We start from the raw sequence: 26,516 nt of genomic DNA, 5'->3' as shown, positions 1-26,516 counted from the left end.
ACACATATATTCAAGCCTAATGAACTTTGAAACTTCTAATTTCTAAAAACGACGTCGGAACCTATCAAATCACGTCTGATTGATCTCAAAGTTTGCACACAAGTCATAAATGGCATAACAGAGGTATTCTAATTTTTAGAATAGGATTCCGACCCCGATATCAAAAAGTTAACCCCCTAGTCAAACTTCCCAAAAATTCAACTTTCGCCATTTCATGCCTACATCCTCTAACTCCGAAATACCTTAAAACCAAAATCGATAATTCACATAAGTCATATTACCTTGTAGGAAGTTATTCAAGACTTCAAATAGTTGAAAGGAGCGTAAATACTCAAAACGATCGGTCGGGTCGTTACATTTATAGACTTGCACTACCACCTAGTCTCTCTGCAGTTCATCTAATGTTCTATATTTCCATGCTCTGGAAGTATCATGACGATCCGTCTCATATGTTAGACTTCAGCTCAATCCAGTTGGACAAGGATCTATCTTATGTCGAGGAACCAGTGGCCATTTTGGACAGACAAGTTAGAAAGCTAAGATCGAAGAGCATTGCTTCGGTAAAAGTACAGTGGAGGGGTCATCCGGTTGAGGAGGTGACTTGTGAGACCAAGCATGATATGCGTAGCTGCAATCCTCATCTATTAACCACTCCAGGTATAATTCTAAACCTGTTCGAGGATGAACGCTTATTTAATAAGGGGAGGATGTAATGACCCGACCAATCATTTTGATAGTTATAGCCCCATTCTCTCATTTAATGCTCAATTTATACTTTACAGTTGTTATGTGACTTGCTGGGATGATTAGTTTGGGTCCGGTGAGGTTTTAGGAATGAACTGGAACACTTAGTTCCAAGGTTTAAATTTTAAGTTAAAATAGTGATTGGATGTCGACTTATATGTAAATGACCCCGGAATAGAATTTTGATGATTCCAATAGCTCCGTATGGTGAATTTAGACTTAGGAACGTGTCCGAATTTTTTTTTGAAGTCCGTAATGGAATTTGACTTGAAATGGCGAAAGTTGAATTTTTGGAAAGTTTAACCGGGGAGTTGACTTTTTGATATCGGGGTAGGAATCCAGTTTTGAAAATTTTTATAGTTCCGTTATGTCATTTATGACTTGTGTGCAAAATTTGAGGTCAATCGGACTTGATTTGATAGGTTTCGATATCGAATGTAGAAGTTGGAAATTCTTAAGTTCCTTCAACTTGAATTGGGATATGATTCGTAGTTTTAGCGCTGTTTTATGTGATTTGAGGTTTCAACTAAGTTCGTGTAATATTTTAGGACTTGTTGGTGTATTTGGTTGAGGTCCCGAGGGCCTCGGGTGAGTTTCAGATGGTTAACGAATCAAAATTTAGACTTGAACATATGCTGGAATTTTTCTGCTGGAAAAATCGAGGCTGAAAATCAAAGGCGCGAAATCAAGGTCAGGAAATCAAGGGCAGCACCTATAGAGAAACTTTAAATTATAAAACGGGGACTTCGTCCCATTTTCTATTTTTGACAAATTGGAGCTTGAAGAGAGGCGACTTTTGAGAGATTTTCAAAGAAAAATATTGGGGGTAAGTGATTCTAACTCGGATTTGGCCAATATACATGAATATATCATTGTTTTCATCATTTAATTAGTGTTTTGAGATGGAAACTTGGGGAAGATTGTTAAAATTTCATAAAATAATTTTTTGAGATTTCGATATCGATTCGGAGTCAGATTTGAGTGAAACTAGTATGGTTGGACTCGTAATTGAAGGGGTTGTCGGATTTTGTTAGTTTTGTCGGATTCCGAAATGTGGGCCCCACGAGCAATTTTTGGGTTAAATTTTGGATTTTTGTTAGAAAATTAGTATTTCCTTATGGAATTTATTCCTATAATTTGTATTGATTGAATCAAATTAATTATGATTAGATACGAGCCGATCGAAGTTGGAAAATCGAGGAAAAGGCATACTACTTGATTGATAGAGCGTGGTTTGAGGTAAGTGACTTGTCTAACCTTGTGTGGGAAAAATTTCCCTTAGGACTGGTATTGATATGAAAATGTTGAGGTGTTGAAAGTTGTACACGAGGTGACGAGTGTGTACACTGGCTAAATCTGGAAGATTATTCTTTAAATTGTGTAGAGCACTGTTGCATATTAATTAAATTATTTTATTCTTTTATATTCATCATCATTAATATATTTTCGTATTTTAAATTTGTCTGACCTGTTCCTACTAAATGTTTTGCATGTTTAGTTGAAACTCTGTTTCTTTTGTTCTGTGCATTACTTGAAGGTTGGATTTCATAATTTAAATATTATTAAAAATGAAGTATTTTATATTAAAAAAATTTGATGTTAAGTCAAGATGTTAAATTTGTGAAATATTAGTTTTGCTGAATAGTTTGTGAAGATTTTTGTATTCATTGTGATTGAGGTGTGAGATCCGTATTATGGAAATAATGGATATCATTTTGCTAAATATTTTGAGAGATTTGCATTCATTGTGATTGAGTCGTGAGCTCCTTATTGTGAAAATTATTTTTGTTGTTGATTTATTTTGGCAAGTTGAAATATTTGGGCACTTGAGGTGCAAATTGTGATATATTGTGATATTGATACGCATGCGGTGGTATAAGGTATGAGTGTTGAAATGCATGCGGTGAGATGAGGGTGGCTTGATATGCGTGGCTAGTATGAGAACTAATAGAAGCCATGCGGTGTGACAAGGGTGGCTAAAACGTGGGAAGCTATTTCGGAAAAAAAATATATTCTTTAAAATTTAATGTGAAGGCTAAGGAAATGAGATATTGTGAATTTATTTATGACTTGGGACTACGAGACGGTACTTCTAGTGTGCCCTTGTTGATATTTCTTTATGGATGCATTGCCTTTGGTTATTTTGGTGAATTTCCTCAAAGTTGTAAATTTCTATTTTTCCTTTCGCGAGGTATTGTTTGCCCTTATTCTGTGTAGTTAAATTATGGCATACTACTTACTTGATTCATCCCCATTGTCATTATTATTATTATATTATTAAACTGCTCGTCATGTCTTTTATTATTTCCAGTAGGGCCCTAACCTGACCTCGTCACTACTCTACAAAGGGTAGGCTTGACACTTATTGGGTATCGCTATGGTGTACTCTTACTTACACTTCTGCACATATTTTTGTGAAGATCCAGGTACTTCCTATCAGACCAGGCATAAGTGAATTAGATTGTACACAGAGATTTCAAGGTACATCTGCCAGCGTCCGCAGACCCCGGAGTCCCCTTCTATACTTATTATGTCATTTTTCTTTTTTTCTTTATACTCTGATGTATAGAGACACTGAGAAAAAATTCTTAAATGATAGCATCCTAGGAAGCTCAACTATATTCAAGGATAAGGATGAAGCTTTGGAATCTCAAAGATGGCCTTTAACAATATGTCATGCTAAAGAGTTGCAAACAAGGCCATTAGACTTAAAGTACAAATAAAGAAGCTTTTAATTATGGAGGACAAGCTCAAGACCAAAGGAGATAAATTATACAAGTTTTACAATTATTTGGTGGCCCAAATTGAAGTCCAAGAGGAGAAAGATTGGTTCTCGAACTCGGCCCTTGAAATCTAGCAAAAGGGCACCCAGAAGAGCCTAAAATGAGCTTAAAAGAGGTTCAAATGGGGGTGTTTGAAATGGAGCCTAATTGGAGTCCAAACCAATGGCCCAAACTAGTAGTTTTAAGGCTCACATCTTCCCCAAAGGGATTTGGCCGCCCCTACCTAATTTTGTGACTTTTCTTATTTCTTAGCAACCACCCTACCTAATTTTGATGACTTTGTTACCCCTTAGCAGCCCTTACCTAATTTGATGACTTTTGTTACTCCTTAGCAACCACCCTACCTAATTGTACTGATTTTTTATGCCTTAGTACTCCTATAAATAAGGAGTTATTCTCATTCATTGAGACACTTCATTATTGATTAAGTATATCATACTTTGAGAGTTCTTTTGAACCTTTGTTACTTGTGCTTTGAGATTTATCTTTCAACCTTTACTAGTTCATAGTTCAAGGTAGTAAGATTACTTCTCTATTGTGATATCTTTGATTCCTTTGTGGTATTCTTACAAGGCGGTTAATACTAGTTATTAATTGTTGTCTCAAGTTACTCGTAAAGCGGTCAAGATCCGAACCTATTATTTTGATTTGCTTTTAAGTAAAGGCATTTGATTTCTTCAACAAATCAAGACGTTGTTGCTTTGATCTTGTCAAGGCTATAGAACTTGCATTCTTGGAAGTTCTTGGAATTCTTTCCTTAAATTTTCCCATATCCTTATTTTCTGCCCCTTAGTTCTAGTTGTTCAATTCCTTATTGTTATTGCTTCCGCATTTACTTTTCAAACTCTTACTCTAGTTTGGGATTCCCGACCTAGTCGTTATCAAGAAGCTGGTGACTTATTCGTACCGGATTTTGGGAATTGAAATTGTTAAATTGCAATTCTTATTTATTCGACAGTTAAAGATTAAATTTCAGTTTATATTCAGTTATATTCCGCATTGGTAGGCTTACCTAATCTTAGAGACTATGTGTCATCACGACATCCTACCGAGAGAATTTGAGTTCGTGACACGAACGAACTTGAATTATGTCCAAATTGACATGCCAATTAATATGTGCAAGTTTAACCACCCGTACTTAGAAATGTTGGTCAAGTTATACTTTCATGAGTTAAATTTAACACCCCTAGAATCTCGATGGTTGTAGTTGCACGAGCTAATAAGAAACAAAGGTTTCTCTTATCATCCAGCAAATCATTCTGTAGCTTCGGGACGGTAAAAATTTACTCGAATCGGGTGTTTACACCTAGTTTAGTTAAGTTAACTATACAAGAAAACTAAGGTTTGTAGGGTTACCGTCCTCTTTCGCCTGTTGCTCTTTATTTTATTCAAAACTGTATGAACGTCCTTCAATAGCTGCATCTAACAATTCTTTTGCTCTCTTTTTGTCTTGATTTCACAGGAAACTGAGTTTACTTATGCAATGATGCATCTGAAAAATTAATATGCAGTTTTATGTAAAAATAAATTAATCTGAGAGTATACTATGGGAGACAAGTTTTTCATTTTCTTCTTTATATTCTCACTGAGTACAGTAACACAAAAATAAAATACTCTGCCTATTTTTTTCTTTTTCTTTTCCTTATCAATAATTTCTATTAAAATGTTTCTTCTTTTTATTGTATAACATGTGGAATAATTTTTGAGGTAAATGCAGTGCCAATAGGTAGCTAAAAAGTTTGAGTTTTTCCCATGTTTCTGGTTTTCGTAACTTGTAGATGTTCCCACGTTTATCTACTTAAGTTAAAAACATAATGGAATAGCTGGATTATTATGTATATTTACGCATTATTTTTTAAGATTGTGCAAAAGATATGGTAGCTAACTATGATTAATTACTAGTAGTTATAGTTAAATAATATGACACATGCCATTTATTCATTAGTAGGGTGTAAACGTGCGGATAAGTTTTCACCCTTACCCTCTATGTTTTGTAATTACCATTCCATTTGATGCGCATCTATTTTTCTTGTTTAGTGGTTTCTGTTAGTCCCGCCAATATTGTTGTATTTATAAATAATAATTCTGTAAAATATAAGTTATCGTAATGAAACAGTAATTAATTCGAGCCCACTGAATTCACAGTAAAATACTGTTGTAGCGGTACTTCAAATCTCAGTGTTTCAGCGAACATAAAATTCGGTAGCAAATCACACTTACAGTTGCTTTATTTGAAGTTAAAACAATGCAGAACAAAGGAGTAGAAACTCAGAAAATCGTATGCAAATGCTGAGAGGAAGGAGTGCAATGTATAGCCAAAGTTGAGCGTTAGTATGCTGAGAGGAAGGAGTCCATGGTGGAGCACGCACTAGCTTGTTTGTGGAGTAAGCACTTGGCCATGGTGGGAAGAGCATTAGGCGGCTGCTATTGCAACTGGTGCTCAATACATGGATTGGAACATATCTGTTACAAATGCGGATAATCTTACGTTAATATTTACTATTAACAAATAAATTTGGTCCAAAAGATTAATCAATCAATCATTTGACCGAATCCGAATCCGTAGCCGTAGCCGTAACCGTAGCCATAGCCGTAGCCGAGCGACGACGACGGCGGCGGCGCGAGGCTTGCTTTCTTCTGAACTCTTTAAGAGTTACAAGAAGAGCAATTATATATATACTCACCAAAAAAAAATTTCTTCTTTCAATATGGGACAATGTCTCATTGTCAAGAGGGAAAAACTTAAAATTTTACTCAAAAATTTTATTTTCCCTCCATTTTTCATTCACCCTCATTTTAAGACTATTTCATCTTAAATAACAAAAACCTTAGCAGTTTCTTCTTCTACTTTTTTTCCTTTTTTCAAATGTACTGTTACTTGAATTTAGAAAAAAGCATGGCACGTAGTACTATGATGTATTTTTGTACCATAAAGACAGTAATTTTTCGATCATTTGTCGTTAAGTTTCTCGCTTGCAACCTAATATGGAATGAACAAAAAAAAAGGAATTACCAAAAAGATAAACTTAATATGGTATGAACATGGTAGTAGCTTTTATTAAACGGTCATGTGCCTAATATTTGTAAGGAAGCTCCTTCAATAATGACAACAAATGTCCATTGACGAAAACCCCCTACCCAATTCTTTCCCTTACCCTTCAGAATAAAAATTGGGGACTAGAGAAAAAGCCAAAAATATGGAAATGTTGATTAGTCTAAAATTTTCCAGACCATGTGAGGGCTCACATGTGAATTAATCCTTACTATTGTCATTATTGTTATAAATATATTATATTATGGATGTTCATTTAATACTATGTTGTAAATAAGTTTCATGAAGAAGCTTATCCATATGAGACTCCACCGTAAATATATTTATCTATTCAGTACTCTTATTGAAAATAAGTCTCCTGAAGAATCTTATCCTTTCGGTACTCCGTTATGGATAAATATTACACCCGATAGAAGATTATCTATATCTGGTACAATGAGCTTATCCTTTCGGTACTCCTTATGGATAAATATTACCCCCGGTAGAAGATTATCTATATCTGGTACAATAACAACTTACAAGCATCTTACACAAGAGCTTGGAGTAGCAGCTTACACAACAGCTTGCAGTAGTAGCTTACACAATAACTTCCTTTCTTCTATAAATAGAGGAGCTTTCAGTTCATTATGTACAGAAGTTTGAAGTTGAATAATATATCAGTTTCTCTCTATACTTGCCTTTATTTTACAATCTTTATTTTATAACACGTTATCAGCACGAGACTCTGCCATCTCGAGCAAATACTTTAAAAGTATGAAATGTACGAATTTTCTTTTTTTAAATAATGTCAAATCTTTCTAAACTTGAATTTGTAGCCCTGGATATATCGGGCAAAAGTTACATGTCTTGAGTGCTTGATATTGAAATCCATATTGATACGATAGGTCTGGCAGACACCATCAAGGACAAAAATTAAGCATCAAACCAAGACCGTGCCAAACAATGATATTCCTACGGCATCACCTTAATGAAGGCTTGAAAATAGAATATCTCACTATTAAAGATCTAGTCATAATGTGAAATAATTTGAAAGATAGATATGACCACTTGAAGATGGTCGTTCTTCCACAGACACGTTATGATTGGACTCATTTAAGGCTACAAAATTTTAAATCTATTAGTGAGTATAATTCCGCTATGTTCAGAATTATTTTCCAATTAAAATTATGTGGTGATAATATTACTGATCATGATATGTTGGAGAAATTTTTTACCATTTTTCATAGCTCGAATATGCTCATGCAGCAACAATATCGAGAGATGAGATTAAAAAAGTATTCTGAACTTATCTCATATCTTCTTGTAGCCGAGCAACATAATGGGTTATTAATGAAAATTCATGAAAGTCGGCCTACTGGTTCTTGTCCATTCCCTGAAGTGAATGAGACGAACTTCCACCAAGCTAAGCGTGGAAGAGGTCGTGGCTCCAGTTGGTCGTGGCCGTGGTCGGGGAAGAAACTCTAATAATGGTAATAATAATGCACCAAACAACCCTCCTCACCACCAGCAGTTGAAAAGGAAGGAACAAAAATATGAAGCGGTGCAAGCAACAAAGGCAGAAAATGCATGCTATAGATGTGGAAGAAAAAGACACTTGTCATGTACCTGTCGTATGCCAAAGCACTTGGTTGAGCTATATCAAGCCTCCCTGAAGAAGACAGAGAAAAATGCTAAAGCAAATTTTATTTCTGAAGATAATTTAGACTTCATACATTTGGATGTAGCTGATTGCTTTGCACTCCCGGAAGGAGAAACAAGTCATGTGATGGGTGATGAATCTGTAGAAATGTAAATATTTTAATTTTTGTTGTTTGTAGTAGATAGTATGGTTATGTAATTGTTGTACATAAATAAAAGTTATACTTTGATAATGATGTTTACTATCATATTTATTTTGTTTATGTCATTTTGAAGAATATGGATAATCCTCAAATTATATTTAGACCAAAGACCTATCATGAAAATATTTGTGTAATTGATAGTGGAATAACTCATGCCATATTCAAAGATCAGAAATACTTTTCTTATTTGCATAAGATAAAAGCAAATGTTTCAACAATTTCTGGTAATATAAATTTGATTGAAGGATCTAGAAGAGCTACTATATTTCTGTCTAAGAGAGCAAAACTTATTATAGACAATGCATTATTCTCCTCCAAGTCCCGAAGAAACTTGTTGAGTTTTATAGATATCCGCCGAAATGGGTATCATGTTGAGACGATAGATGAAATGAATATGGAATATCTTTGTATTACAAAGAATGTTTCTGGCTAGAAGTGCATTATAGAAAAGTTACCAACTTTATCTTCTGCTTATACTATTCAAAGATTAGTACAGTTGAAGCACACTCTATCATAAACCAGAAGTTTACTGATTCAAATATTTTTGTACTTTGGCATGGCCGTTTGGGCCATCCTGGATCAATAATGATGAGACGAATTACTGAAAATTCGAGTGGGCATCCATTAAAGAACCTGAAGATTATTAAAAATAATGAATTTTCTTGTGATGCTTGTTATCAAGGCAAAGTGATCACTAGACCATCACCAATGAAGGTTGGTATTGAATCCCCTGCCTTTTTAGAACGTATACATGAGGATATATGTGGATATATTCATGCACTAAGTGGTCTGTTTAGATATTTTATGATCCTAATAGACGCATCTTCAAGATGGTCTCATGTGTGCATACTATAACTCGCAACCTGGCGTTTGTAAAGCTACTAGCTCAAATAATTCGATTAAGGGCATAATTCTCAGATTATCCTATAAAGGCTATTTGCCTTGATAATGCTGGAGAATTCTCATCTCAAGTTTTTGATGATTATTGTCTATCAGTTGGGATAAAAGTTGAATATCATGTAGCTTATGTTCATACTCAAAATGGTCTTGCAGAGTCGTTTATTAAACGCCTGCAATTGATAGCAAGACCACTACTTATGAAAACAAAATTGCCCACTACTGTTTGGGGCCATGCTATCTTGCATGCAGTATCACTTATCCGTCTCAGACCGACATATTATAATAAACATTCTCCGTCACAATTAGTTTTTGGTCATGAACCAGATATTGCCCATCTACGAATTTTTGGATGTGCTGTATATGTGCCAGTAACACCACCACAACGCAGTAAGATGGGCCCACAGAGAAGGTTAGGAATATATGTTGGGGTTTGAATCACCCTCTATTATTCGCTATCTTGAACCATTGACGGGAGATTTATTTACTGCTCGATTTGCAGATTATCGGTTTGATGAAAAATATTTTCCACAATTAGTGGGAGAGAAAAAGGAAATCAAAAGAGAAATTGTGTGGAAAGTTTCATCATTATCTCATTTTGATCCACATACCCCTATATGTAATCAGCAGGTCCAGAAGATCATTTATTTACAAAATATAGCAAATCAAATACCAGACGTATTTACTGATTTGAAAAGGATAACTAAGTCACATATCCCTGCAGAGAATGTGCCTATCCGAATTGATGTCCCAGCAGGACCATCTATTAGCATGAGAGCTAGTGAACCTAAAGCACGCCTGAAGCGTGGTAGGACTTTGGGTTCTAAGGATCGAAATCCTCAAAAAAAAAAGTTCATTAATACTCCGTTATAAACAAGTTTCTTGAAGAAGTTTATCCATATGAGATTCCGCTGTAAATATATTTATCTATTTAGTACTCTATTGGAAATAAGTCTCCTGAAGAATCCTTTTGGTACTCCATTATGGATAAATATTATCCCCGATAGAAGATTATCTATATTTGGTACAATGAGCTTATCCTTTCGGTACTCCGTATGGATAAATATTACCCCCCGGTAGAAGATTATCTATATATAGTACAATAACAGCTTACAAGCAGCTTGGAGTAGCAGCTTGCAGTAGTAACTTACACAATAACTTTCTTTCTTCTATAAATAAAGGAGATTTCAGTTCTTTATGTACATTAGTTTGAAGTTGAATAATATATTAATTTGTCTCTATACTTGTATTTACTTTATCATCTTTATTTTATAACATTTATTTTATTTTAGAGTTAAAACCATATCCTACACCATCTAATTTGTATGTATATGACCTGTTTCTAGAATGACAACTACCTCTGACCAAATACCATTACACAAACTTGAAAATCCTTTATTATAAGTTTCAGTATTTAATCAAAGAGATAATGATTAGTGAAGTAGCAAATCAAGATGCTTCGTTTCGTAACTTCTCAAATAAATGATGCCATTGTACCCCACTCACGTCGTAGAACACAAATATGCTTATTATTGAAATGTAATCCTGGTTATAAGAATCTTTACCCTCTTCAAGTTGTACTAATTGAGTACTAGTACTACTGTGTAACGGTTAGTACCTAAAGTTTGACTATCTTGGCCAAACTTTTCAAACCCCACCGACCCTTATCATTTACACTTTGTTTAAACTTATTGCTCATCTCTCCATTAAAGTGCAGAATCACATGTCACAGTGAAAAGTTGAGTTTACCTTAGCATAAATGGTACCAAAAATCGAATAGTTTGCTTTATCTCAAGACAGCCAACGATTACTTAGGACCGTTTGAGCAGATTTTTTTAAAATAAATTTGGGTTTTATTTGTCAAATACACGTTTGACCATAAATTTTACCTATATTTTGGTAAAATCCCAAATCCCAAAATTTTAGGCCAAAATATCACTATTATATTTTTTAAAAATTACCCCAAACTTTTATATTTTATAAAAGAGCCCACCATTTATTATTTTGTAAAAATATTGCTTCGTCTTCTCGGTCACCTGATAGTGTATCATGTAATTCATTATCAAAATGATAATTTTATATCAAATTTATTTATGTTCAGGACTATAGTTTGCGATAATATAATGAATATTATTGATAATGATACTATTGGGTATTTGTGATAGTTTTTAGAACTTGTGAGTATAAGTCACGTTTCATATTTTCCAAAAATAAATTTGAAAAATATGTTTTGAAAATTAATGTCCAAACATATTTTTATATTCTAACCAAACTTAGTTGAAATCAGATTTTTCAAGAAATTTGGAAATCAATGGCTTATTGTTCTACTACCAGTACTATTTAGTTTGGGTCCGGAGGCACAATTCCCAAAAAACAATGGCTTCTTCTTCTTCCTATTTTCTCCTTTTTCTCGCTTTGTTTCCTCTCCTCTTTCGCTTCATATCTTCATCAACCTCCACATCTACCATTCCACTTTCACTTTTTAACACAAACTCATCTCAAGATTTATACGAAAAATTCACACATTTAGCTTCCATTTCCTTAGCCAGAGCAAATTATATTAAAAACTTCCAAGATTCTTCTGTTTCCACAACCCCTTTATACCCTCATAGCTATGGAGTCTACTCTATTACACTTGGCTTTGGTACACCTCCTCAGAAAATTCCTTTCATTATGGACACTGGCAGTAACTTTGTTTGGTTTCCTTGTACAACAAAGTACTTATGTAAAAACTGTCCTGTTTCTTCCTCTAGCTCACAATCAATACCCACATTCATTCCTAAATCATCATCAACTGCTAGAGTTGTTGGTTGTTTGAATCCAAAATGTGGTTGGATTCATACCAAGACTAATCCAAAATCACGTTGCCAAGATTGCCAATCACCCACCGGAGCAAATTGTAAACAGATTTGTCCACCATATATTATTCTCTATGGTTCAGGTTCTACAGGGGGGCTTGCTCTTGTTGAAACTCTTGACATGTATAACAAGAAAATACCTAATTTTCTTGTGGGCTGTTCTATGTTTTCTTCTCAACAACCTGCTGGAATTGCTGGTTTAGGCCGTGGACTTGCATCATTGCCAAGTCAATTAGGTGTTAAGAAATTCTCTTATTGTCTTGTCTCACATAGGTTTGATGACACTGGTAAAAGTAGCAATCTTGTTTTGGATTTCAAAGCTGAAAAGTCTGCAAATTTAAGCTATACCCCACTGCTGAAAAATCCTGTGGTGGCTGGTAAAAATGCATTATCAGTGTACTATTATGTTGGTCTAAGAAAGATCACAGTTGGGGGGCAGAAGGTGAAGATTCCATACAAGTATTTGACACCTGATTCTAATGGAAATGGTGGGAGTATTGTGGATTCAGGCACAACTTTCACATACATGAATCGTGGCGTTTTCGAGCCTGTGCTTAGTGCATTTGTGAACCAAGTTAAGGGTATTTCAAGAACTGAAAATATTGAGAAATTAACAGGTTTAAGGCCATGTTTCAATATTTCCAGCCACAAAACAGTTTCTTTGCCAGAGCTTAAGTTTCATTTCAAAGGTGGTTCAGAGATGGCATTGCCATTGGCAAATTACTTCTCTATTGCAGGTGAAAATGATGTGATTTGTTTAACTATGATCTCAGATAGTGCTTTTGGCCCTGAGTTATCTACTGGACCGTCGATAATTCTGGGGAATTTTCAGATGCAGAACTTCTTTGTTGAATTTGATCTGAGAAATGAGAAGTTTGGATTCAGGCAGCAAGTATGCAATTGAAAAGAACCTAAGGTGAACGCAAAGGTGAAAGTGCACTACAACTTTTAGCCTTTTTCTTTTTGGTGTAGTCTTGCGCTACATTACTGAGGCTAATTACTCAAAGATTTGTCTTTGAGGCCTCTGCTTTAGTGGGGTTAAGATGATAGATAATAATAGCATTAATGGAAAAGTAGGTATTTATTGTAAGTTGTCCAATGAATTAGAGGCTTGATAGTGGCTATTTCTGCAAGATTAAAAGAAAGTGAAAATAAATGTAATGTACTTTACGTCTCCTCTGTCTTCTACTTACTTTAGTCTTTAGGTAAGGGGATTGGAGGCAGAAATCCGTAAGCCCAAAGAAGGAAGGAAATTTCTAACTAGGGATAATTGCACTTTTGATCCCTCCGGTAAACTCTTATTTCGGTACTTTGAATTGATTAAAATGCATGTTTATGTCCCTTTTACTATGTATAACACGTAATATTTACGTTATTCTTAGAATTATATACCCGTAAACATCACAGCTAATTCGTTAAATTTGTAAAGATTCACAAGTAAAGAAATTAGAAGTCTAACGTTTCACTTAATTGAAGGCTAAATATACTCAACCATATATCACAATAAATGATATTTCATTTTATGAAGGCTTTTGTTAATCTTATGCAAGGAATACATTTAGTAGCTCAAAGTTGAATTTAACTTAAGTAGTGGCGTTAGCTATGATATAATGTAGACATCCATAGTTGTACGATGACACCAATTAATGTGGTTGGCATATGATTCTCTGTCCTATAAAATCAGCACTTTACTGTGCTCTTGTTGGATATGATTGTATCATCATAAATGTAGGCCATGACACTTTTTGCCAGTTGCCAAATACCAATTTGGCATACTCTGTTAGCTCTTGCTTTCCCATGTGAATTTTCTGGCCAAGAAGTATGGCTTGTGCTTCCTTTGATAGGAAGGAAAGAAGAAGAAGAATACCCAAGAAAAATGTAGTATTTCTAGTATTTTTCCAATAATGAATCAATGTTTTAATATCCCAAATAATGGAAACAGTAAGGAAAACAAATCAATACAGAAAAAAGTTTAGACTGCTAGACTTAAAAACAGGGAAAATTGACATATAGTAGGAATTGGCAAATGTTTGGCCTTAGATTAAGTCGGGCAAAAGCAGCCCAAATAATTGACATTGTATAACCAAATTCAAAAAAACCCTACTTCCCTATTTATTTCTCTCACCCTCTCTACCTCTCTTTGTCATCTCCCTCTCCTCTCTCTCTCTCTCCATATTTCTTCTTCTATAATCTATCTATTCTTTCTCTATCTCTCTCATAGTTTAGAAAATATTATTGCAATTCTTCATGCACCAAACTTGAGCAACAATGCCGATCAAATTTGATCATCAACGACAATTAACTCGAACACAGAATTTTTTGCCATTTCAGAAGCCCTGAAGTAGTAAAGATGGTCAGGCAACAGAATATTTGAACACCTGGCAAGCACATGTGAATGTGAACTAGCATGAAGAAATTAAGCACTAAATTGTTGATTACGACTTACTTAATTGGTATTGCAATTAAATCAGTTAGATCCAAAAGGTTGAAATGATATACGGAGAATTTAGAGTTTTTAGCCAAAATAATCCCTTATGTTTGAGGGTAAACACATTATTATCCTTCAAATATGACTTTGAGCACCATTTATTCTCTAAGTTTGCAAAACTTGAGCACAAATAGTCCCAACTAACAGAATGCATCAAACACAGGCAGACATATACCAAGTCACTTGCATGGAGAGTTGATATTTCATTAAACGACCCTCTCCTCTGGCTCTGTTTTGTCCCCACGAACTTTCCAAGAAAACATACAAACAATGAAGGTGGGTGCCTACTGACTCATTGCAAATGGTGTCAAAGGAAAAACATATCACATCACTCAATTGCTTTTAGCATAACTTGGTTTCAACTGATTCCTGAAGCGTCGACGATTCCTGAAGCGTCGACCGTCGAGACCGCGAACTTGGTGCTGAACTCGTGGCTTTAACGATCACCAAAAATTGTCAGCAAATAGCTTACCCTTTGGTAATTGAGAAAGTTTTTCTGGAAATAAGATCAAAGTTATCACCACTGGTCGAGTACATTTTATTGTACAAGATTATATTGGATATGAAAGTATTTTAGTAGGATTAGAGAATGATTACAAACATCAGTTTTGAAATAACTGTCAAATATTTAGCTATCAAATTAATTTGGATATGCTTTTTTACATACAAGATATTTTGAGGAAGATTCTATAGATCAAAATTTCTTAAAGATTATCAGAGAATGTTAAATATTTTGAGTATATTTCAAGGGCATCGAAAAAGTTCGTCAAATAGATCTGGAGATTGAAAATTTTGTTTTTAAGTAGTTTCTTTATGTAGAATTTAATTTCTATTCCATAAACCACAGGTAACACTCCTTTTGCAGCAAAAAAAAAAATCAGTTTTCTTTTGGCGTCGCTACAGCTGTCAGGAAAGGCATAAACTATTGTAAATACAATGGTGTTAATTGAGGAAGAAGGGTTTGTAGAGAAGAAAATAGAGCTTTGGGAGGGGTGGCATTTTATGTTGGAATAATTAATTGGAGAAGAAGGTTCTCTGGGGAAGTCAGACTAATTAGTACTATGATTTTTTTACGAATGTCCGTTTGTTTCCGCCTGTGTTTGGTGCATTCCGTTAGTTGGGACTATTTGTGCTCAAGTTTTACATACTTGGAGGACAAATAGTGCTCAGGGTCATATTTAAAGGATAATAGTGTGTCTGCCCTCAAATTAAATAAAATTAAATGAGTTAGATCCAAAAGGTTGAAACGATATATGGAGAATTTATATATAGTTAGCCAAAATTTTATTTCTTCTTCCCTATTTTTTAATTAAAAATAATTTTTATTCTCATCTTGTATTATTATAGGAGTAAATAAATTTTGATATACAAAGAAAGAAAATAAATTTTTGATATACATCTTGATATACACAAAGAAGGAAAATTAACTTGTGATACCCATTTTGGTATACATATTATTTGATGTGTTATACATTGTGACATGCAAATAATACAACTATTTTTATTGTGATATACATTGATATAAAGACAACAATAAATTTTAAATAGCTATATTTAGAAATCATATTTTACATATGCAAAGAAAAAAAAAAAATTAATATACACAAAGAAAAAAAATAAAGTTATAATATACATTTTGATCAAGCGGGTTACACATTTTATGTTATATCTGCTGCAGTTACACCAAGAACCGTGCTGATTTTACCTCTTTATTTAAACTATATACACACTCCTAATCGCAAGTAACTTCCAGGGCAAGCTGATGTTTTTCTTGGAGCCTACTGATGAATTTATCTTTTGAAAAAAAATAATAATAAAAAATAATTATATATATATATATATATATATATATATATATATATATATATATATATAGACACACACATTATTTTTGTGATATACATTTATTGGCTACGTGTTGCCAATATGTATAATTAGAGCTTTTTTCTGCTAATTGTGTGGGTATGTTGTTACACCGTGCCAAAATGAGTTGAAGGTTTTCGATATCAAATTGGGCTTGGGTTGGTTAGGGGAGAAGTGCACAGTTAGCCACTAATTATAGATGTCTTTACTCTTTAGTCACTGTTTAAAATGTATTTACTCTTTAGCCTCTATTTAAAATGTATTTACTCTTAGCCGGTACTTAATAAATTTTTACCCGCCCGAACGAAAATACCCCGGTGCTGGACATGGTTGTTGCGTAAATATTAAGGATATGGTGTCCTTAACTTCATGAATACTGTGTAAATATTAAGGACACAATGTCTTGTATTTGCACCTTCCGTTGTTAAAACTTTAGGACATCATGTCCTTAATTTCATATGTGCAATGTAAATGTTAAGGACATGACATCCTTAACTTCATGTGTGCAGTATAAATGTTAAGGACATAATGTCCTCAACTTGTATTTGCACCTTCTGTTGTTAAACTTTTGGACCTCGTGTCTTTAACTTCATATGTGCAGTGTAAATATTAAGGACATGATGTCCTTAACTTCATGTGTGCAGTGTAAATGTTACGGACATAGTGTCCTTAACTTTATGAGTGCTGTGTAAATATTAAGGACATGATGTCCTTAATTTAATGAATGTTGTGTAAATATTAAGGACAAAGTGTCCTGTATTTGCACCTTCCGTTGTTAAACTTTAGGATATCATGTCCTTAACTTCATATGTGCAGCATAAATGTTAAGGACATGACGTCCTTAACTTCATGTGTACAGTGTAAATGTTTAGGACACCATGTCCTTAATATTTACATAGCACTCATAAAGAAAAGGTAAAAACATCTTTTCGTATTAATTTTAATAGAGTAGTAACTATTTTTGCTCAGCATTAAAAATACTGGATAAAAACTAAATACCATGTTAAAAAGTGGCTATCTCGCGCCATTTCTACTTAGAGTTATGCTATATTATTTTGTTGGGCTAGGTATGCAAATATTAGGACTGGACATTTGATTGGACTCAGTAATGTATATCTGACTCTCTTTTCTGGAATGTATATTTGACTTGAATAGTTATTTTCTCTTTTATTTTCATTGTGGAATTATAAAAGAGCAGTCAATCATGTTAATCGTTTATTACCTTTTTACCTAGGATATTAAACATTTTCATTGGTAGCAGTATGGTAGTAATGGAGTTGTATGATTTCCAGAATTGCTTTTAGTTAATGAAGGGAACTTCCATAATTTTCACAAGATATACTTTGAGAGAGACTTGTGTTTGGTGAAATTATTTGAAAAGCTCTTTTCTTAGTACTTGAAAAACAATTTGCTTTTGGCCTTCAACTAAAAATCTATTTAAGAGAGACTTCAATAAATAGATAAAAAGATTAAATATTTTTAAGAGAGACTTCAATAAAGTTTTTCAAAAACAATTCAAATATGGCAACCGAAAGAGGAATGCGGGAGACAAATGTGTAATAATTTAGTAAGTGAAATAAAACAATAAGGAATTGCAAAGAGAAAAGAGAGAAATTTCTTATTGATTTTGAGATGAATTATAATGGAATAAAACACTTCTATTTATAGGGAAATAGTGGCTTAGCCACCAAGTAACAAACTTTAAGATCTCTCTAAAATATAGACATTCACCTTAAATATAAATTTTATTTATAACACCTCCTTGAATGTCTATTCAACAGATAATGTGCCTCGTTAAAACCTTAACTAAAATAAAACCCAGTGGAAAAAAATTCTAGAGAAGGAAAAAGAGTGCACATGTTTAGAAATACGCCTTTTGGTTGCCTCATTAAAAACCTTGTAAGGAAAACCCAGTGGGACAAAACCTTATAAGGAAAAAAGAGTACAACGCATATTAACTCCCCCTGATGAGAGCATCAATTCACATTCTTGAGCCTTCACATCCCAATCTTGTACACTTGTTTCTTGAAGGTTAACGTCGGGAGAGATTTGGTGAACAAATTAGCCATATTATCACTTGAACGAATCTGTTGCATATTGATATCACCATTCTTTTGAAGATCATGTGTGAAAAATAACTTTTATGAAATGTGCTTTGTCCTATCTCCTTTTATGAATCCTCCCTTCAATTGGGTTATGCATGCTGCATTGTCTTCATACAAAATCGTTGGTAGTGTGTCACACTTCAAACTATATTTGTCTCGAATAAGATGTACTATAGACCTCAACTACACACATTCTGGACTTGCTTCATGAAAAGCAATTATCTCAGCATGTTTAGATGAAGTAGATACAATTGATTGTTTAGTCGATCGCCAAGATATGACAGTGCCTCCACATGTGAACACATAGCCTGTTTGAGATCAAGCCTTGTGTGGGTCGGATAAATACCTAGCATCGGCATAATCAACAAGATCGGGACTGCAATTATTGTCATAAAATAAGCCCATATCAGTAGTCCCTTTTAGATAGCACAATATGTGTTTGATTCCATTCCAATGTCTCCTTGTAGGAGCAAAGCTATACCTTACTAAGACATTAACTGAAAAAGTTATGTCAGGCCTTGTAGTGTTAACAAGATACATTAGTGCACCAATTTCACTAAGATATGGTACTTCATGACCAAGCAGCTCTTTATTCTTTTCTTGAGGCCGGAATGGATCCTTATTCACATCAAGTGATCGAACAACCATCAGAGTACTTAATGGATGTGCTCCATCCATGTAAAACCGTTTCAATACCTTTTCTATGTAGGCAGATTGATGAATAAAAGTTCCATTTACCAATTATTCAATTTGCAAACCGAGACATAATTTTGTCTTTCCAAGATCTTTCATCTCGAATTCCTTCTTTAAATAATCAATTGCCTTTTGTAGTTCTATAGGAGTTCCAATAAGGTTTATGTCATCAACATATACGACAAGTACAACAAATTCCGATGTTATTTTCTTTATAAAAATACATGGGCAAATGACATCATTTATATAACCTTCCTTTAATAAATACTCACTAAGACGGTTATACCACTTTCGTCCTGATTGCTTTAGACCATACAAAGATCTTTGCAATTTGATTGAAAATATTTTTCGAGATTTTGAATTATGTGCGCCAGGCATTTTAAATCCCTCGGGAATTTTCATGCATATCTCAATATCAAGTGAGTCGTAAAGGTAGGCTAGGCTGCAACCACATCCATTAAATTCTTGTCAAGCTTTTCATGGGCATTAAAACTAATGAGATAACAGAATGTTATAGCATCCATAATGGGTGAATATGTCTCTTCATAATCGACACCAGGCCTTTGTGAAAATTCTTGTGCAACAAGGCGTGTATTATATCTTTGTACCTTATTTTTCTCATTCCTCTTGTATACAAAGACCCATTTATAGCCAACAGGCTTAACACCATTAGGTGTTTGGACTACATGCCCAAAAACTTCATGTTTTGCAAGTGAATTCAATTCTGATTAGATTGCTTCTTGCCATTTTAGCAAATCACGCCTTTCTCGACATTCTTAACAGATAGAGGTTCAAGATCCTCACTATGTTGCATAATGCTAGATGTAACATTATATGCAAAGACAAAATCCACCATTATATTCAATCGATTCAAATTCGTCTCAATATCGATTGAGTTTATTGATAATTCCTTATTTGCTTGAGTCTCATGCTTAGTGATTTCCTCATGAATCTCAGGATTGATTAAATTGTGGATTTCTTCTTGAGACTTTTTCGTAGTGTCATCGTGATCATTTGTTTTTCTTTTTTAGATCCTTAGAACCCAATAGTCTGCCATGCTTTAGGCGTGCTTTTGACTCATTAGTTATGACACTAGAAGATTGTCCAACAAGGACATCAATACGGATTGGAATATTTTCTGTAGGGATATGTGATTTTGTTTTTCTTTTCAGATCCGTAAATGCATCTGGCGTTTGATTTTCTATTTTCTGTAAATAGATAATATTTTGCACTTTTTTTCCACAAATAGAGGCACATAGATCAAGATGAGACAATGATAGATTTTCCATGAAATTTCCCGTTTGATTTCACCAATTTCTCCCCCTAATTTTGGGGAAAATGCCTCATCGAATCGACAATCTGCAAATCAAGCAGTGAACAAATCTCCCGTTAATGTTACGAGGTAGCGAATAATGGAGGGCGATTCAAACCCAACAGATATTCCTAACCTTCTTTGGGGACCCATCTTGGTGCGATATGGTTGTGCTACAGGCACATATACTGCGCACCCAAAAATTCTTAAATGGGATACATTAGGTTCATGACTCAAAACTAATTGCAACATGGAATATTTGTGATAATTTATCGATCTAAGACGAACTAGCATTGCTGCATTAAAAATGGCATGAATCCAAATAGAAGTGGGTAATCTCGTTTTCATGAGTAACGGCCTTGCTATCAATTGCAGACGTTTAATCAAAGACTCTGCAAGACCATTTTGAGTGTGAACATGAGCTGCAAGATGTTTCACTTTTATCCCAATTGATAAGTAATAATCATTAAATACTTGGGATGGAAACTTAGCAGCATTATCAAGTCAAATAAACTTAATTGGATTATTTGTGCCATTAATTTTGCATACGCCAGGTTGCGAGATGACCATAGGCATACATGAGACCATCTAGAAGATGCATCTATTAAGACCATAAAATATCTAAACGACCCACAAGGTGGGTAAATAGGTCCACAAATGTCCCCATTGTATACGTTCCAAAAACGCAGGGAACTCAATCCCAACCTTTGTTGGTGATGTCTAATAATTAACTTGCCTTGATAACAAGAAGTGCAAGAAAATTCATTATTTAAAAGAATCTTTAAATTCTTTAATGGATGCCCATTAGAGTTTTCTATAATTCGTCTTATCATAATTGATTCAGGATGTCCCAATCGATCATGTCAAAGTACAAAGGTATTGGAATCAGTAACCTTTTGGTTTACGGTAGAATATGCCTCAATTGCACTAATTCTTGTCTAATACAGGCCATGAGATAAAGATGGGAACTTCTCAATAACCCTTTTCTGGCTAGAGACATTCTTGATAACGATGAGATATTCAAGATTATTCTCATCTATTGTCTCAATATGATATCCATTTCGGCGGATATCTTTAAAACTCAACAAGTTCCTCTTGGACTTGGAGGAGAACATTGCAGTATCTATGATAAATATTGTTCCCCTAGGAAGAGTTATAGTAGCTCTTTCAGAGCCTTCAATTAGATTACTACTACCAGAAATTGTAGTAACATCTGCCTTACACATATTTAATGAGAAAAATATTTCTTCTCTTTGAATATTGTATGTGTCGTACATGAATCAATTAAACAAATATTTTTACAATTAAACTTTGATCCAAGTTTTCTTTATGAGATATCCATATTTGCTCCCCATAGGTTGACATAAAAAAAGAAATATATGAATAAACATTAGTATTTTCATAGAAAAGAAACAAATCTTACTATTATCATAAACACCGGACAAAAACACTACCATAGTGCTTTTAAACATGTTTAAAATATTCACACATAAATATTTGAAAATAATTCTTCTAAAGTACCATGTATCTATATGAATTTAAAGCAAAATGGAAGTGGGAATACGGTATACCATTCAGTCCATATCTCTGTTAACAAACGTGAATACTTACATATTCTTACATAAACGATATAAATATATGTTTTCTTTTATGTTAATGTTCTTGAAATCTTACATTCCACTTGCTTATTTCATTTTAGTTTTAGTAGGATAGTTAATATTCTATTTCAAATCAAATTACCTATAATTTAGACCATTCCAATATAAGAAGCGATAACAAATGTATATGTACCCTAACTGAAACATTGTTTAAAACGAATACTAGAACTATATTTAATCAAAACGAACTTGTCACGATCCAAAATCCAACCTGTCGTGATGACGCATATCATGGTACTAGGCAAGCTGACTACTAAGACATTTCCAACAATTTCAACTTGAAATTTACTAAAACAATTTAAATAAATAGAATCTCATAAAACGGAGTAGAATATCATAACTCAATATATAAGTTTTTCCAAAAAACGGGGTGTCACTGAGTACATGAGCATCTACATAATGACATAGTTTGGTACACTGTCTGAAAAGTAAAACTGAATAAATAAGCGGAAAGATAGGGAAGGAGAGTCAAGGCCTGCGGACACCAAAGCAGCTACCTCGATGATCTCCGAATGTCTGAACTCTGTGAATCAGCAACTGCCGTGACCGGAAACACCTAGATCTGCACACGAGGTGCAAGGTGTAGTGTGAGTACAACCAACATAATAAGTAACAAATCTAACCTTTGGACTGAAAGTAGTGACAGGTTCGGGTATTACAGTCCACATACAACATTAACAGTACGGAAAGTTACAGAAAAATAAGACAGTGATATCTCAAAAATTCATAATCTACAAGTAAGAATACAAGAATTTAGACATGTTTTCAGATTTTGCAATAAAAATTCAACACAGAGCAGGGCAGATCCAGCCCAAATGCAAATAAATTGCTAGCAACTGCGCCCACTGTGGATGTGCAGACTCTGGAGGGGCCGATCCAGCTCAAGCGTTAAAATAAGCCAAATCCTGGCATGAATCAATAAAGCCTGCTGTGGCGTGCAACCCGATCCCATGAATATTACTCACAATAGACCCTCAGCCTCACTCAGTCATTAATCTCTCCAGTCTATCGGGCTCACAAAAATCATGATAATCAGCCCAAACAATGATGATATGATGTATTAATAAAGGACAATCGAGATTGAGATATTATATGCAAATAATAGCTGCTACTGAGTATAAAATGACAAATTAGGCAAATAATTCAACATGTAACACGACCTCTGTGGGTCCTAACAGTACCAACACGTAGCTTACGCATGATTTCTAACATGACTGACAGCTCAATTGTTTTAACACATGGTGAAAATACAGGTAACAACAATTCTTACGGTGCACGCCCACATGCCCGTCACCTAGCATGTGTGTCACCTCAACACCAATCACATAACACGTAATTTGGGGTTTCATACTCTCAGAACCATGTTTAGAAGTGTTACTGACCTCAAACTGTACAAAACTCTACTCCAACAAGTCATTGCCTCGCGAATCGGCCTCCGAATGCCTCGAATCTAGCCACAAACAATTAGATACAATCAACACGAGCTAAAGGAATCAATTCCATATGAAAAATACTAAGTTCTTAATATAAAGTCAAAAAGTCAACTCAAAAGTCGACCTCCGGGCCCACGTTCTTAATATAAAGTCAAAAAGTCAACACGAGTCCAACCCTACCAAATTTACCAAAATCCAACACCAAATCGTCACTCAAATCCCAAATTAAACTCTCCAAATCCGTAGCCTCAACCCCCAAGATTACACCTCAAAAACATACAAACTAGGTGGAAAATTCAATGAGGAATCAAGATTATTGAATAAAAATGACCACAAGTGACTTACCTCAAGAATCCCTTTGAAATTCCTCTCAAAAATCGCCTAAGCCCGAGCTTGAAATGTCCAAATTATTGAAAATCACGAAACCCTTTAATTTAATACTCTACCCAGTGCTTTCGCACCTGTGACTCATTTAGTCGCATCTGCGGTCTCGCAGGTGCGAGACATCTCTCGGTTTTGCTGTTTGCCAAGACACCACTGCCTCCGCTTCTATGATCACACATGCGCAGGTGCGAGTCCGCACCTGCGGAACGCCTCCGCATCTGCTCTCCACAGACCCCTAGTCGAATTCTGCTTCTACGCTCCATCCGCCGTATCTGTGGCCACGCAAGTGCAGAAATATCCTCGTACCCGCGACCATTACACATCCCTCTCCAGGCCGCATCTGCGCTCACCTGCGATCAAAACTTCGCAGGTGCGATTGCACCAGACCTAGTGAGCTTCAACAGTCTTTCAAAATCCAAACTTGATCAGTTAACCATCCGAACTCCACCCGAGGCCCTCGGTACCTCAACCAAACACACCTAGCATTCCTAAAATACGATACGAATTTAGTTAAAAAGTCAAATCACATCAAATAACATCAAAAATACGAACCACACCCTAATTCAAGCCTAATAAAAACTAAGGAATTTCAACTTCTACAATCGATGCCGAAACCTATCAAATCAAGTCCGATTGACCCCAAATTTTTCACACAAGTCATAAATGATACAACAGACCTACTCCATCCCAAAATCACAATCCGATCCCGGTAACAACAAAGTCAACTCTCGGTCAAACTTCTTAACTTCCAAAGCCTCTAATTTTCCAACTTTTGCCATTTCAAGCCTTATTCCACCACGAACATCTAAATTACTATCCGGACATACTCCTAAGTCCAAAATCACCCAATGAAGCTATCGGAACCATCAAAACTCTATTTTAGATCCATTTACATAAAATTCACATCCAGTCACCTTCAACTTAAGCTTTCTAACCTTGAGACTAAGTGTCTCAACTCATTCTGAAACATCCCCGGAACCGAACCAACTACCCTAACAAGTCACATAATAACTATTAAGCATAAAATGAGTAGTAAAATGGGGGAATGGGGCTACAATACTCAAAACGATTGGTCGGGTCGTTACATCCTCCCCCTCTTAAACAAATGTTTGTCCTCGAACGGGTCTAGAAACGTACCTAGAGTCTTAAATAAGCGTGGATATCTTCTCCGCATCTCCCGCTCGGTCTCCCAAGTAGCCTCCTTAACTGACTGACCTCTCCACTGCACCTTCACTGAAGCTATGTCTTTTGACCTCAACTTTCGAACCTGCCGATCCAAAATGGCCACTAGCTCCATATCATAAGTCAAATCACCATCCAACTGAACCATGCTAAAATCCAGAACATGAGACGGATCGCCGACATACTTTCAGAGCATAGAAACCTGAAATATTGGATGAACACTCGACAAACTAGGCAGCAAGGCAAGCTTGTAAGCCAACTCCCTAATTCTCTTAAGCACCTCAAACAACCCAATATACCGAGGGCTCAACTTGGCCCTCTTCCCGAACCTCATAACACCCTTCATGGGTGAAACCTTGAGCAGTACTTTCTCCCCAACCATGTAAGAAACATCACGGACCTTCCGATTGGCGTAACTCTTCTGTCTAGACTGCGTCATGCGAAGTCGATCCTGAATCAATGTAACCTTGTCCAAAGCATCCCGAACCAAGTCAGCACCCAATAGCCTAGCATCACCCGGCTCAAACCATCTCACCGGAGACCGACACCGTCTCCCATAAAAAGCCTCATACGGAGCCATCTGAATGCTCGATTGGTAACTGTTATTGTAGGCAAACTCTGCAAGCGGCAGAAACTGATCCCATGAACCGCCGAAATCTATGACACAAATGTGTAGCATATCCTCCAATATCTGAATAGTGCGCTCGGATTGCCCGTCCATCTGATGGTGAAATGTTGTACTCAACTCAACCTGTGTGCCCTACTCTCATTGCACGACTCTCCAAAATTGCGATGTAAATTGTGTGCCCCTATCTGAAATGATGGATAGCGGCATACCGTGAAGATGAACAATCTTGCGGATGTAAATCTCCATCAACCGCTTTGAAGAATAAGTAGTCCCAACTGGAATGAAGTGCGCGAACTTGGTCAACCGATCCACAATCACCCAAATAGCATCAAACTTCCTCGAAGTCCGTGGGAGCCCAACTACAAAATCTATGGTGGTACGCTCCCATTTCCACCCCGGAATCTCAAGCCTCTAAAGCAATCCGCTCGGTCTCTGATGCTCATACTTCACCTGCTGACAATTTAGGCACCGAGCTACAAACTCCATTATATCCTTCTTCATTCTTCTCCACCAATAGTGCTGCCTCAAGTCCTAGTACATTTTTGCGGCACCCGGGTAAATGGAATACCGCGAACTATGGACCTCCTCAATAATA

At 35.3% G+C, this 26,516-nt stretch overlaps 1 protein-coding gene across 1 annotated transcript; it reads left to right on the top strand.

The window, feature by feature from the left end:
* Nucleotides 1-11,646: 11,646 nt before the first annotated feature.
* LOC104115076 (probable aspartyl protease At4g16563) lies at nt 11,647-13,350 on the top strand. Its single transcript, XM_009625651.4, has one exon. It carries the CDS (start codon nt 11,694-11,696, stop codon nt 13,077-13,079), a length of 1,386 nt encoding a protein of 461 aa, XP_009623946.1. The 5' UTR covers nt 11,647-11,693; the 3' UTR covers nt 13,080-13,350.
* Nucleotides 13,351-26,516: the final 13,166 nt, after the last annotated feature.

The sequence above is a fragment of the Nicotiana tomentosiformis genome, chromosome 6, assembly GCF_000390325.3.
Source record: "Nicotiana tomentosiformis chromosome 6, ASM39032v3, whole genome shotgun sequence".
NCBI classification, from domain to species: domain Eukaryota; kingdom Viridiplantae; phylum Streptophyta; class Magnoliopsida; order Solanales; family Solanaceae; genus Nicotiana; species Nicotiana tomentosiformis.
This window is presented reverse-complemented; position numbering and strand designations above follow the sequence as displayed.

Excerpts from the sequence above, each read along its gene's own strand:
- LOC104115076 (XM_009625651.4), top strand. The coding sequence starts at position 11,694 with ATGGCTTCTTCTTCTTCCTATTTTCTCCTTTTTCTCGCTTTGTTTCCT.